The sequence below is a fragment of the Sus scrofa genome, chromosome 14, assembly GCF_054392235.1.
Source record: "Sus scrofa isolate SSC_HxYL_T2T_F1_AM1 chromosome 14, Sscrofa_HxYL_maternal_Yorkshire_Landrace_v2.0, whole genome shotgun sequence".
In the NCBI taxonomy this organism is placed as follows: Eukaryota; Metazoa; Chordata; class Mammalia; order Artiodactyla; family Suidae; genus Sus; species Sus scrofa.
In genome coordinates this window covers 153,312,771-153,328,004 of record NC_139396.1, presented here as the reverse complement: position 1 = coordinate 153,328,004, position 15,234 = coordinate 153,312,771, and the positions used below count along the sequence as shown (strand labels likewise).

General features: G+C 41.6%; 1 protein-coding gene across 5 annotated transcripts in view; it reads right to left on the bottom strand.

Annotated features, from left to right (window-relative positions):
• Positions 1-15,234, bottom strand: part of WDR11 (WD repeat domain 11) — a 55,545-nt gene that overhangs the window by 4,760 nt on the left and 35,551 nt on the right. For 4 of the 5 annotated variants that reach the window (XM_084995675.1, XM_001924356.7, XM_084995674.1 and 1 more), the window contains 10 exons: positions 14,160-14,284; positions 13,324-13,471; positions 8,540-8,646; positions 7,733-7,847; positions 6,889-7,060; positions 4,491-4,599; positions 3,282-3,344; positions 2,099-2,164; positions 1,185-1,362; positions 462-557 (listed from right to left, as the gene is read on the bottom strand). In XM_084995675.1, coding sequence (XP_084851801.1) covers positions 462-557; positions 1,185-1,362; positions 2,099-2,164; positions 3,282-3,344; positions 4,491-4,599; positions 6,889-7,060; positions 7,733-7,847; positions 8,540-8,646; positions 13,324-13,471; positions 14,160-14,284 — 1,179 coding nt within the window. Of the gene's footprint in view, positions 1-461; positions 558-1,184; positions 1,363-2,098; positions 2,165-3,281; positions 3,345-4,490; positions 4,600-6,888; positions 7,061-7,732; positions 7,848-8,539; positions 8,647-10,703; positions 11,564-12,662; positions 13,472-14,159; positions 14,285-15,234 lie in introns of those variants that run through there. The other variant, XR_014827002.1, reaches the window with a different exon arrangement.

The following is a 15,234-nucleotide window of genomic DNA, read 5'->3' as shown; positions in this document are numbered from 1 at the left end:
ATTTTCAAAAATTGCTCACGAACACTGTTTATATACACACAAGCTGAACAAAAAGTACAGCACTGCTTCTTCAGGACAAATGTAAAACCACAGTCTGGTTTAGGCAGGTGCTTACTGAAGCTTTGCACCAGTCAATTCAGAGACATAAAAACAAAACAAGTGAGGCCTCATGTGACATTATGGAAGCCAAAATTACAAGCTGGTTAACCATGTAATTTTGCTTCTCAGAACGTTTGTTAGGCGTATTTTGAAAGAAAGCATAAATTTACACTCACACTTTCAGGGAAATGCTAGAAATGTATGTGTATGTCTGTGTGTGTGTGTGTGTGAGTGTGAGAGAGAGAGAGAGAGCTACAAGCGATGCTGTAAAATACTAATCAACTGGCAACTCTCTGAGACAAAAAAAGTTATAAAAACTGGCAACTCTCTGAGACAAAAAAAAGTTATAAAAACTGACGTACTTGACCCAAGAGAAGTAGCTGGTCTGTACATTTTCTCGTATGATCATAAGTTGACCGTTTCACTTCCTGGAGGTTAACCCTTTCCAGCTGAAATTTCTAGAGTAGGAAAGAAAAAAAAGAGAGAGAGAGAGAAAATTGAGCCTGGATTTTAAGGCTTTTGCATTATTTAAATTTTACTTAAAAGTCAAAACATTACTCTGACTTCTGAGTTATCAGATCATCAACTTCACAGAAATTCAACAATTTAATAAGAATCTGGGAAGAAAAAATGTTGAAATATATCATCTGTGTGCAAGTGTGCCTGCTTACAGAATCTGGCACTTCAGTCGAGCTGGGAGGAAAGTCGCTGTGTGTAATTTTGTCCTCTCGTGGAGGTTAAACAATTACGAAGCTAACTTTATATACACAGAACAGCAAATTCAAGCCAAGTAGATGAAGTACTTGTTAGGTGCAGAAAATTAATAAACTGGGAAAAGTAAAATGAACCAAGTTAAACAATGTTAAGACCAACAAAAATTAAAAGACTGTTAATAATAAAATTTTAGTGTCTATTAAAAAGCCCAGTAAGCATTTATGAGCTTTTCAAGTCCTGAGTCAGGCCTTTTTTATGTGACTGTGCCAAGGGACTCATTTCTATTACGGGGCCTTTACTTCAGAAGCTCCCCAGGTTTAAGATACGTGCAAAGACAGAGCTTTAACGGTTTTAATATATGAAGAGAGTACCTGAAAATAGGCGTTTTCACAGAGGATGTCATAACATATATCGAGCGGGTTGTTCACTCTGTCCCGCGGGGCGGGTGCTCTCGCCGCCGTCGTGCTCGCTGCCCTCTCCTGGGACAAGCTGTGCAGGTAGTGGGCGGCGACCGTCCAGAAGTGCAGCTCCGATTCGTCCCCGTACAGCCTGGCGAGGGTGAAACCGAGCTTCCACTGAGCGCACACAGCAGAGCGGGGCCCGCGTGGGGGCCTGCGGGCTGGGAGCCCAGTGCTGTGGCCTGAAGGACCACGTGGAGGCCGGGGAGCGGGGGAGGCAGCAAGGCCTCCAGCCCTGTTACTGGGTCTCAGACGCCACGGGGCCCCTTCGGAGCCAAACCTCCCTCTGTTCTGTGCCGAGAGCAACACCATGGTTCTGAAGCTGGGCCACTGTTTACCTGGTTTGCCACTAGCATTCCTTTCACTCAGGACTAGTTAAGGAAGAAGCGCCTCTGGTTTAACTGACTAGAGAAGGTGTGGAAATAACAGGCTGTTTACTCTCTGGGGAGTGGAGGGAACCGTCATTTTGTTTTGTTTTTAAAAACAAGGGACGATTCTCCTGTACAGGAAGAATGAGTAGGTTATTATTTCTAAATATAACTTATTTGTAATTTAAGGACATGCCCTTGGTAGGTGATGTTTTAAAAAGCTGTCTGTCTGCAGGAGGGAGTCTGTGCAACAGAGAAGGCCTAGATCTCATGTCTGAAATGCATTTCCCCTCTGGGTAGTAATGCTTTCAAAATTAATTGTGAGCCAAATATAAAGGATGAACTGATATATTTTCTAAGATTTAAAAGAGTTTGGTCTTAACTAACAACCCTCAGTAAGAGAAATGAGTGAACCTGAAATTGCCGGTCTTTTACTCAGAACACTTCAATCAGTCTTACCTTGAGACAAGCAGGCATCTCTGCAAGAGAGTGAATTCTGGATCGAGCAAGAGTTTCTTGATGTCACTGCAGACAGGAACCCAGACAAAGGCAAGACAAAAATTTTGAATCCAGCATAAAGGAGATAAATCAATATACTCTTAAAATGGAAACTTCTAATCAAAGGGTATGTTCAGAACTTAGAAAATAAGTCACTTTGCCATGACCCTGAAACTGCAAAAGTTGATAGGGCTTGGAGTGTATCAAGGCTTGGAGCAGTACCCATTACCCACCACAGCTTAAGGCTGTAATTCTGATTTACCTTCTTGAAGTAACTCAACTCACGTTTTGAAAAATATAAACAGTTGCCTAACCATAGTAACAAGAATGTTGTTGTTGATAAAATGATTTTGCTAATAATCAGGAATAGTTTATACTGCAGAGAAGAGGCATTCAGAATTTATTTTTGAAAATATTCAGAAAATGAAATACTTAAGGAAGAAGGACTAGTGTTTTTATAAATTGATTATTTCCAACATAGCCAAATATATTGATAAATCAGGAAGAAGGGGAGATCAGTCTTTAAATCTATTCTTTTCCATTTAAACATAAATGTTATCTTTGAAATAGAGAAAACAAAATATTATTTTAATTTTGACATCAATGAAATATTCCATTATTGTTAACTTATTAAATATTAAAATATACGTGAAACATTCTCAATTGAAAAAATATGTTTGCTTTGCCAAGAACTCCTTGTGGACCCATCGTTTTCTACTTCCTTGCCAATATTATTCCCAGGACGTATTTTTAAAGGCTCTTGGCTCCAGGGAGCCTATTAATTTCTTAGCCAGAATTGTGCACACACAGCACCTGACACGGAGAGCTCGCTGGAGGAGAGGAAAGCCCTGTGTCCATCCTCTACCACGAGGCTTCGCAGGGGCTGCGGTGGAGCCGGGCTGAGCTACAAGGACGCTCACCCCGCAGCTTCCACTCCGGCCCTGGCACGAGACCAGAGCAGTCCAATACTTCTACAAGACAGAGATTCTAAAGGGAAACAAACCTCTGTGAATAGAATCATCTCCCCGTGGGCCACTCATATTTTCTAAAGCAAAGCTTTTTTTTCAATTTTAAAAAGCCTAAATCATTACACTTTTCCTTTTCATAGTCTTATCTTCTAATAAAATGTAAATTGAGTGCTTACTTAGACAGTGAGTTCAACTGCTCTTGAAGGAGATTCTTTATTTCTTCATTTTCTGGATAATCACTGTACCAAGAAAAGATTTGAAATGAGTTCATTTTCTCTTCATTTAAAAGCATTTATTTCCTCACCGGAAAAAAGGTGAATTAATTTAAAACAAACAAACAAAAAACTTCTTTAGTCCAGGTTAAAAACCTAGTTGTCGACCAAAATATCAACAGTCTACTCAGGAACCTACCCATCCTCTCTAATATCTGCCTTTATCTTATTTAGAAAAAAATAAGAAAGGAGCACAGAAGGTCTCTGGCTTTCAAGAAACCCCAAGATTTATCAGTGAAACCCTAAAAACTATCAGGTTTAGATTCATGTTATTAAGGAACTTAGCAACGACTACAGGAATTTGCTTGCTCTGTTCTGCAAAATGAACATTCATTTCTCCAGGAGAAACTTCTTGGAGAACAAACCACCTCCGCCCATTATTATTTTTTAAGTTCCCCTAATCCACGCCTATCTGTGCATTCCACATGGCAAAAGTCCTGTAACACTTGCGATAGTTTAACGAATAACCACTAATATTCTCTGGAGGTATTTTTGCAATGAGACAGGCTATAAAACATAAAATACCTTTGAAGTAGGCCCCTTCCTGCTGCTTTTAAGAAGATGTGATCTTGTCCCCAAATTCCTCCTGGCCTCATGTGGCCCTCTTCACACTCATTATGCCCCATGTTCGGACTGTTAAGACGACTGCACAGCCCTGAGAGCAGCCTGTGTCCTCACAGCTGCCCGCAGACCCACACTTCCCCCAAGTCCCAGTCTGGAGGCGTGGAAACAAGAGCCACATCTGCCAGAGTCCTTAAGCCTGGAGTACAGGCCACTGCAGGTTTTCATGAGTGTCCTACCATCTTAAATCCGTTAAGAAAGGAAGACAAGGAGTTCCCGTCGTGGTGTAGTGGTTAACGAATCCGACTAGGAACCATGAGGTTTCGGGTTCGATCCCTGCCCTTGCTCAGTGCGTTGCCGTGAGCCGTGGTGCAGGTCGCAGACGTGGCTCGGATCCCAGGTTGCTGTGGCTCTGGCGTAGGCTAGTGGCTACAGCTCCGATTAGACTCCTGGCCTGGGAATCTCCATATGCCACAGGAGCTGCCCAAGAAACAGCAAAAAGACCAAAAAAAAAAAAAAAAAGAAAGGAAGACAAAAATACAAAAAACTTACATGTGAGAAACGTCCAAAGAATATCGTCCGTTCCAGGGCTGATGTAACAAGAAGGCTTTTAAGGCGAGGGAGGCCCTTGGAACGAGGAGATAAGGGCACCACACAGGCTCTGGACAAAAAGCAGAGGGTTTTTGGTGTTTTTTTTTTGCTTTTAATAATTACAATTTTTTACTACTATGAAGCTTCAGCTGTAGATAGTTTACAGAGAAGTCAGCAGAGAACAATGTGTGAATCTGGTGGCAACCGAAAGTCTATTCGCTGTGAGCGCTACTTGAGATACGCGGGCTAAGAGCTGGGGAGGAAGGGAGACTGAAGAGTCTCTGAGGACACGTTGATAGTATTCAAAGGGCATGGACACAGCATCATAGGAAACGTTACTAAACGAGCCTCATGCTCCTGGATTCCTTGTAGATAAGCTGCTAAAAAGAATGTTAAGATTGTTTTATCCTATTGTATGCCCCCGATAATAAGGCAGCAGGAAATAAGAGTTCTCTAACGTAAAAACAGATTCTAGTTTTCTACATTCGTCTAACCTGCCCCTTCACAGCGGGGGGCGGGGGGGGGGCACTGTCACACAAATGTACCTAAGGGAGGAGGAGAGAAAGAAGACCGAACTATTCTAGGAAAATGGACAGATCGAATCAATACATCATGATTTTCTCTACTTGTCACCAAGGAAAACTGAAGAAAATATATTAAGTATTGTATCAATGCATAGGGCCTAAAATAATTTTATTTTTATCCCACATCAGCAAATCCAAAATATATTTCTAATGCCTCAGAAAAGAAACATACCATAGTTTTCCAAGATCGAATCAACACATATCTGACAGCAAACACACACACATCTTTTTCCTAACCCCATATTTACACTATCACCAGTTTTTAGTGCTGTTCTCAGTGTAAAGTTCAATTTGTGGAATATATGCACAATTTTATTGACCTCTCCCCACTACTATTTAAAAATCTTCTCTTCTGGCTGAGATGGTGCCACTAGAGACTGGATAGGAATGATTTTTTTTTCTTTGTTTTCAATATTAGGAAAACTTTAAAAGGAAACTGTAATCTAAAGTCTGGCTGCAGGTTAGATGTTCAAGCACGGTATTAAAAGCGGGTTAACAATGGGCTCTAATTTTGCAGTCAGTTTAATTTAAAAACATGCTACCTTGGCTTTGGAGATTTTTAGACTCAGATTTTAAATTAAAGGTCAGAGAAAAGCTTCTCAAACATTTACATTATATTTGCACACTCCTTCTTACCTAAATTAAAAGAAAAACCATCCCCCAAGTTCCTCAGTGACTTTAGGTTTACAATGAAAATTTACGCTTGTCCTTCCCTGGGAGGAGGTGTCTCCAGGGCAGATGTGGGAATGCAGGGCTCTTATTTCCGTCTCGCCAGTCAGCAGTCACAGTTACAGAGTAAGAAACTGTGGTTCCCAAATACAGTGGCAGTGACAAAAACAGAAGCACCCCAACACAAGTTAAAGGTAGCCCAAGCAACATTTGCAACAACTGCTAGTGCCTCGCAACAGGAAGAAGCAGGTTTTCAAAACGTTACTGTTTCTGAATGCACCAAAGACTGACTTTACCAAGGTACAGACAATTCCCAGAGTGGACACTGTCTATGATGAAACTCAATAAATGACTAAACGAGTCTCTTCTGCGTGGTTTTTACAGATCAGACCACTTAGAGTGTACACAAAGGTGGGCCCGGAGAACCCAAGGCAGGAAGGACCCTGCTTTGCTCCACTTAGATCAGAATATCTTTCTCTGTCTGAAAGTATTTTCCCAGGATGAACACTGCCATTTCATCAGACAAAAACTGATTTTCAAATAGATTGGTGGGTTCATTCACAATCTTCTCATTCTTTTGTTAAAGTCACATGGGAGTTATTTTTACTAAAATGTTTTTCATTCTGGTAAAAAAAATTCTCAAAACAACCATACAAAAAAGGGTAAGGTAACACAATCATCTAATTTTGTTTTGACTGGCCCTTTAACAAGTCACAAGATAGGCATCAAAATGCATCATTCTCAGAACACTTTCCAAATGACTTCTCTAGGATATATATGGTTGTGAAAGACAGAAGGCTCACTGTTAAAAAGCCAGTAGCACTTTATCACCAGGTTCATGTTCTCTGCTGAGTTCTCCTAAAAATGTCCGAAGAAGACATTTTTATAAACGTCAACAGTGATCTCTGACAAAGCTTTCAAGAAGGTCAAGGAAGGAGCACTCAGTAAAGCAGAGCTGGGAACGACTGCCGTCTGCAGTTACAAAGAGTCCAGCAGCTCAGCAGTAAAAACACTGAGGCTTTAAGTTAATACATTTTCTTCAACTCAGATTCCCAGACAGCAAGACTGAAAGGAAAGAGAAGCAGCTCCTCCCTGGAACTCCATACCGGTTAACTCCTGTTCATCCATTCTAAAACACGTGGATTTCATGGACATCTCCAGGACTCTGATACACCCATCATCTGAGGCCAGGATCACTTTGTCTGACGTGCACCAGTCCACGTCCAATATCCGAAAGGTGACATTTCTTCCACTTCTTAAACTGCTCACCATCTGAACCTGCAAGAGTGAATGTGACTGTCAGTTTCATAAAGAAAAGGAAGATGATTATCACTCCAGATTAAACAGCCAATGGAAGACAGTGGCTGTGGCCAAGCCCAGATCATGTTTTTTATATTTTATTTTATTTTATCTTATTTATTTTTGGCCTTTTTAGTGTGTCTTAGGGACACACTAAGGCATATGGAAGTTCCCAGGCTAGCTGGCTCACATTTAAAACTGAACAGTCTTTGCCAATCTAGCTTCCACAGGTAGACTGCATTTTAAAGGTCCCAAAGATAGTGATAACATTAAAAATTTGTTGAGCGGTCACCTTGAGAGCAGAAATACCGTAAAAGAAAAATTCTAAAGGAAGAAGACTGTTTTAAGAAGCTCAACAAGGAGTTCTCTTGTGGCTCAGTGGGTTAAGGATCCAGCATAGTCACGACAGCAGCTTGGGTTGCTGCTGTGGCACGGATTCAATCCCTGGCCAGGAATTTGCACAAACTACAGGTGCAGCAAAAAAGAAAAAAAAAAAGAAAAAAGAAAAAAGGAAAAAAAAAAAAAGAGGAGGAAGCTTGACAAATCCATTATACAGTTGTCATTTCTCAATCAGAAGGAAGGAAAAAACACACGGTTCCTGTGACCCGCCGCTTCACATGCAGTGCACTCCCCACGTGGGGCTGGGCCTACCTCTTTAGTATCCCACACTTCAGCTCCATCATTGTACATTGCTATTAATTTTTGGTTTCCTTTACCAGGGGCAAAACGAATCTTCCTCACCCAACTTCGGTGTGTAGGTATTCCTCTGAGGACAAACAGAAACAAAAATACCAGTATGAAGCAGAGCAGTATTTCGTCACTGAGAAATATGCCCAATGTCTCTATTTCTACATTTTTTTGTTTTGTTTTTTTTAGGGCTGCACCCTTGGCATATGGAGGTTCCCAGGCTAGGGGTTGAATTGGAGCTATAGCTGCCAGCCTACGCCACAGCCACAGCAATGCCAGATCTGAACCGTGTTTGTGAACCTATACCAAGTTTATGGCAACGCTGGATCCTCAACCCACTGAGTGAGGCCAGGGATCGAACCTGTGTCCTCATGGATGCTAGTCAGATTCATTTCTGCTGAGCCGCAGCGCGAACTCCTCTATTCCTGTTTTTGATGAGGTCTAGTGACATGATGGGACAATCACGCTACTTCCTGGGACAAGGGCCACATATGACAGAAAAGGTCTACTCTTTAACAACAGCTGGAATAATGTCCCAGCACTTCTGCATGGGCCACCTGCGGGTGAAGGTCTTCTATGAATGACCCAAAGTTTGGCTCAAGGCCCTTCCTCCCCAGTTCAGTGACAGGAAATCCAACAGTCCAAGACACACATGACTGTATTTAGTGACTCCACTTATTAAGAAGTCATAAGTCTCCAATGGAATCACATCGAAAGGTTTTTGTTTTTGTTTTTTAAAACAAATAACACGACTGCATTCTTGACTCATACCTGGATACTCTGCCTTTCAAATCCCAAAAATTTAAATTTCCGTCCATATCTCCAAGAACTAAAGTATCACCTTTCCAAGCGATGCAGGTAATACTACCCATACTTCCCTAGAAAACAGCAACAAAGCATCAATTTCACCACCTATAAGCGGTCATAACAGAAATATTTTTATTTAATAACTGTGATGAAATAAGATATTTTAATAAAAATTATAAATCGGTTTTGCTTCAGTATGAACACCATCAAACACTAACAGTTCAGACACTAAAAAAGCTATCTGTTATTTTGATCTCAACAAGAAAAAGTAGAAGATTTCAATTGATAGATATTGCTATCTGAACCAGATTTACAGAGAAGCAATGTTTGATAAGAAGAACTACTTTAGAGAAAAGAAAATTGAAAGAGTAGGAAAGGACATTCTTTGAAAAGAGCGCTTGTCTCTAAGTTATTCCTCACTGCAAAAGGATAAATAAGTCTATTCTGGGAGAAACTCAAAGCTGTTTCATAACTAATTGTTCAGCAACTTTCCTATTGAAAAAGAGGATCTATCACAACGTAGTATACCTGAAACTAACATGATATTGCACATCAACTATACTTCAATTAAAAAAGGGGGGATTCATAGCTTCACTGATACCTTCTAGAATAACGAAGATGAAGAGATACTGTATATTGAAGGCATCTGCAAAATTTGCATTCACAGAAGCCTCTGCAGAGAAGTCACACAGGAAACAAATATAAGAATGAAACACTACTGTAATAAATCAAAGTGGGAAAAAAGGAGCTTGCAGATCTAACACATGCACAGAGATGGTGTGACAGACAGCTTAGGAGCCTGGGCTCTGGGTCACATGACTGGGCTTGACTCTGAGCTTTATCATTTAATTTGCTATAGATTTGGGGCATGTTTACTTGGTCTGTGTCTAGGATTTATCATCAATAAAGTAGGGTAAGCTCATAAAACTTGAGGAGTTCCTATTAGTGTTAGTACGTTTCTACAGGAAAAGGCTTTAAGACACACCTGCCACACTGTAAACAGTCAATACGTGTTAGCTATTAAATAATATTGTTCAATTACTTTTCAGCTTATTCTCTACTTAAAAAAAAATCTTGTTTCTTCATTTACAGAACAATTTGAAAGTTCAAGTTTAGTTCTCATGGTATTGACACTAAGAGGTAAGAAAGTGCCAGGGGCTTGCCAAACTGGCTATTAACATACTTGCACACACACTAAATGCTGCATAAATCCTACTGGCAGTCAAGAAACAAAATCAAAAACTGGATTAAAAATGAGTATTTTGGGAGTTTCCGTTGTGGCACAGAGGAAATGAATCCCGACTAGGTTGTGGGTTCGATCCCTGGCCTCACTCAGTGGGTTCACGATCCAGCGTTGCCATGAGCTGTGGTGTAGGTCGCAGACATGGCTCAGATCTGGCATTGCTGTGGCTCTGGCATAGGCTGGTAGCAACAGCTCCGATTAGACCCCTAGCCTGGGATCCTCCATATGCCACTGGTGCGGCCCTAAAAGGACAAGAGACTAAAAGAAAAAAAAAAAAGTATTTTAATGACTTCAATTAGTAAAAAAAGCTTAGAAAGCTATGTTCATAGAATTCTGTATAGTATAAAGCAACACTCCACAATCTTATTCCTATTCTCCTGACCATATTAACAGAATGTTTAAGAATTTTCCTTTAAATTTACTTTTTCAGTCTTGAAAAGTCTGTTTACATTCTATAATCTTTCTAACTTCCCAAAATTAGAATATTAAAATTTAAATTAGCCCATAAATTAGTGTTACCAGCTTCCAAGTAACGTAATAACACATCATACAACTAAACAATCCAGACTTTTCCACCTAAGAGTTTGTTGATGGGATATAAGCCATATGGAGAGAGCTACGTGCTTTCAGAGGATGTGGCACAAACTCCCTTTGTGCCTCCCAATAATCCCAAGAGAACCAATGTAAGATTTAAAACTCAGCGGAGTATTATTAGTTGACATTGATATGTTGCCCTCATGTAAAACATGATATTCAAAAGATCAGAAGGAAGGCTGGCAACAAAGCAGAGCTCATCATTCTTGCCGACGGTTCCAATTTTCTGAATAAAGGCAGTCAGCCCACTATACACGCTCTATGAGAACATAATTTAAAACATATCAAGTGTTTTTCTTTTTATTATTTTTGTGCACTCTACAATTCTGGGGCCAAAACTCAGAGGGAACATTTCAACTGAAAACAAATGTTAATGCTTCACATTTGGGAGAAGGATAAAATAAACAAAGCCTCTGTCTAAATTCTACATATTAGTCACTCAGAAGTATTTTGATTACTGATAATTAAAATAGTGAACCCAAACCAATTTCTCATGTATCATACAGTAGATGCTAACTTCTCTTTCCCTAAAAACAATCTGCTCTAAAGATGAACTAACTTCAATGGAGGCTCTCTCCTTACTAGGCTGGTCACCCCTAAGGAAGCTGCTTCTAGCTGTGGAGCAAAGGATCTGGCAGGCAGAACAGAGACTTGCTAACATCTTGACTTCACCTCTCTACAGAAAGAGGTAGAAAATCTTAAAGCTGAGTGGCCCAATTATCATACTAAAAGAAGCACTTACAAAAAGGAAAAGTCATGTGTCTGTTCAAAAGTTTTCAACTGTTTTTAGGGTGGGGAGAAAGAGAACCTCAAAAATTATTCATGGTTTTTTCACTCTAATCTCAAATGTGACATGATCCGAAACATACACTGAGCTGTTTGCAAGTGGCACCGGGGGATTCAGATGGGACCTCCTCTGAGGTCTAAGGAAGGCGCTCTGAATATGACTAAGCGAGCAAACTGGTTTTCCAAAGGACAGCTCACTACCCTGCGATTCTTATGTCCACACTCTTTAACATACTTAAAGTTAGGTTACTTTTTCTATGTAACTACCAAATATCCATCTTCCACATTTGCGTTGTTTTCAACCTTTTAAACTAGTAAAAAATATTAGAGTTCAAAATAGACACTACTTACAGTTCCCATAGTGGCTCAGCAGTAAAGAACCTAACTAGGACCCATGAGGATGTGGGTTCAATCTCTGGCCTTGCTCAGTGGGTTAAAGATCCGGCGTTGCCGTGAGCTGTGGTGTAGGTCACAGACACATCTCGGATCTGGCATTGCTGTGGCTGTGGCGCAGGCTGGCGGCTACAGCTCCAAATGGACCCCTAGCCTGGGAACCTCCATATGCTGAGGGTGTGGCCCTAGGAAAAAAAAAGACAAAAAACAAACAAACAAAAAAAAAACCAGACACTACTAAGTTTCAGATATGACTTACTCTACATAACAGTAAAAATGAAATTACAATTTGACGAGAACTTTCCCATGTTAGTTTCTCTTTTTAGTAATGAACGTTGTCTGGGTGCCTACGATTCTTCTAAAGTTGTGAATAAGGGATAGATGTGGTATCTCGCCCCTACAAGGCCCCCGATTTGGTATTTGCCTTTGGTATCAAAGCCTCGGGGTAGTCACCTCCCCCAGAGAACAGGGCTGGCCAGGGAACCAAGAGCACACTGTGGAAATGTGACTTCCACTGGGCTTTCTTTGTGCTCTTAGATCACTTCCCGGAGCTCTGGAGGAAGCGAGCTGCCCCATCTGAGGACACTCACAAAACCCTGCGGAGAAGTGCACTGAGGAAGAAGCGAGGCCTCTCACAACAGCCAGGGTTTGCTGGCAACAGCCGTGTGAGTGAGCCATCTGGGAGGTGGGGCCTCCCGCCCCCACCAACATCCTCACTGCCCCCTCTCAAGACTCGGAGCCACCTGCAAAATACAGGGGTTGGATCTAACCAAAACATTCCATTTTTATATTTTTTACTTTTATTTATTTATTTATTTTTGTCTTTTCAGGGCCGTTCCCACAGCACGTGGAGGTTCCCAGGCTAGGGGTCCAATCAGAGCTGCCAGCCTACACCAGAGCCATGGCAACGCGGGATCCGAGCCGCGTCTGCGACCCACACCACAGCTCATGGCAACGCCGGATCCTTAACCCACTAAGCAAGGCCAGGGACCAAACCCGCAACCTCATGGTTCCTAGTCGGATTCGTTAACCACTGAGCCACGACGGGAACATTCCATTTTTAGATGGCACTTTACATACATATATTTAGAACATACATAGAGAACATCTCCAGCCTACACTAAGGGTTATAGTAGTATTAATTAAAAAAACATTTTCCTTAAAACAACCTGTGAGATAAACGCTGACATAAATTATTAAATACAAAAAACCTTCGTTAGAGAACTCCACAAGGCCATGGGAGGGTATATACGTTAGTAAATATTAGTAACACCTTTACACCTACAACTTGCTTACTATCACCACAAAGTAATACTAGATTTCAAGTCAAACCTTTCGGGCTAATGCTTGAAATGGAAAAAGGAGAGGCTGGAGTCAGAGACAGAGAGCCGGGTTTAAAACTTTGCTCTGCCACATCACGAGGCTGGGGAAGTGGGGAAAGGTACCTATCTCCCTCAGTCTTGTCATAGCTAAAATGGAAATAATTCCTTATGGATTATCAGGGGATAAAAATGAATAGCACATGGTAAGTATTTAATCAAAACAGTTACCATGCTCTCGTCTAGCAGCACGAAGCAAGTTTAATCAATGATAATATCCCCTCAGTAAAGTTTATTTACATTCGACTTTTCTGAAATAGCTTTTCAACTTAACCATGGCTTCGCTGGATACAGAAGCAGTAAGATCTCGGAAAAAAGATCGTAATGCAGCCTTCACCACAGGTTAGACTCACATCTGGTGGAATCCGAGCACTGTCCTTCACTGAGTTTCCTTCAACAGTGAGATGATAAACTTGGCCATCATTATCAGTAAACACAAAATGCTCCCGGGCAGAGATGTTCTGACTGAGTTCAGATTTACTTTCTGCCTCCTGCAACAAGCTTTGGGATAGAGAAAAACAAGATAAAGATATTTCTTTTCCCTAGAGTGACAGAATTAATTACCTCGCCTCAAATATAGATGCATTAACAGGAGGACAAAACCATTACACACACAAAAAAAGGCTGAGACTAATCTTTGCCTGGCGATAATAGGCAGCAGGAAAACAGCTCCTTGGACCATGAGAGAAGGTGTACCCCATACAGAAGAACACAGTGACCTAGACTTTACACGAGAAAAAAAGCCTCTGTACTGTTTCTGCGCAGAAGGTTCCTCAGAGGAACAGAGGTCTTACCTCTACCTATCGCTCCCTCCGAAGTTCTCTATTTGTAAATTTGGTGGGGATGGGATGGCATATAAATTAGAGCTTAACACCTTTTCTCTGGTGAACATAAATGACAGTATGATCCACCTGGATGTCCGTGCTACACTCATCTGCATCTCAGCAGGTGATGTCTCCGGAAGAGAAGGGCACTGAGCATGCCCAGTCACTGAAGGGTGCTGACGTGCGGACATCACAGCCCCTGCTGTTGCTGCACCCTGCACCAAGCAGTGCAGTAACAGAACCGACTCCTCAGTGACAGGGGTAGGTACTAACACTTCAAATAAAGCACACGAGAGATGCCTCGGGATGCCAACGGTCAAGTTCCCAACTGTGACTTGGATATCACCCTGGGGGACCCAGGGCACCTGATCACAGATGACTCAACGACACTCAGCTCTGTATCTGACACCACGGTCTGGCGGGCCATGGCCTCTCGGGTAGCCAGCTGCTTCTTTCTCAGGCTCTTCAAGTTGTGAGACGGTGACCACTCCTGTGAAGCAAAGACAGATACACCCATGAGGGCTGTTTCTTTGTCAAATATTCCTTCCCCAAGAGCTGGGCGTACTCGCCCCTGCCCCGCATCACGTATTAGTGCTACACATGAATCCCCGGTTTGTTTTAGGTTTTACTTTTTAAAGAAAGACTGACAGTGCATTTTTATTAGAGCTTATGACAGAAGATTTTAATAATCTACCTCTATCTCCTTCTACCTCTAATCTTCAATTAGAGATTAAGGTAAAAACTCCAAAAGGTTTAAACTTTCGAGGCTCTCGGTTTTTAACAAAATGAAAATAATACATTTAATTATGGTACCTGCTATCCTTACCTCTCCCCTCCCGCCTCCCCTTAGGTGCACAGCAGTGATCTGTTAAGTCCACCCTCCATCGCGGCCCAGCAGTGATCTGTTAAGTCCACCCCAAACCTCTCCTTTTATTTATTTCTTCCTGCTGATTCTAGCGGATTTAATCTAATATCCTCTCCCATGTATAAATTCCTGACATGGGGGTATTTTACACGTATGGATTCGTGATGTACACAAAGAGTACTGTGTTATGTACCTCAACTTGTTTCTAACTCTTTTAACTCAGCCAAGGTATTGAAGCCCCACCTCTGTTATTTCTGAATGTTACATAACACTCCATGGGTGTACCCGCCAATTTTCAGTCTGTTCTCCCAGCAGAGAACACCAGATTGCCTCCTTACTCCCACCAGAACAAAAAACACTGCAGTCAATACTCTCACAAAAGTTCTTAGGTGACCAGAGGCCGACCGGCTGGAGCACAGAGGATGTCTGCGTTTGCTCAAGCACAGCTTACTCTGCACAGTGGCTTTCACTGGTCTACATTCCCACCAGCAGTGCATTAAGGATTCCTACAGCCCATACGATACCCCCAGGGGATGCTGTCTGGTTCTCCAATTTGTTAGCCTGAAAGGTGTATC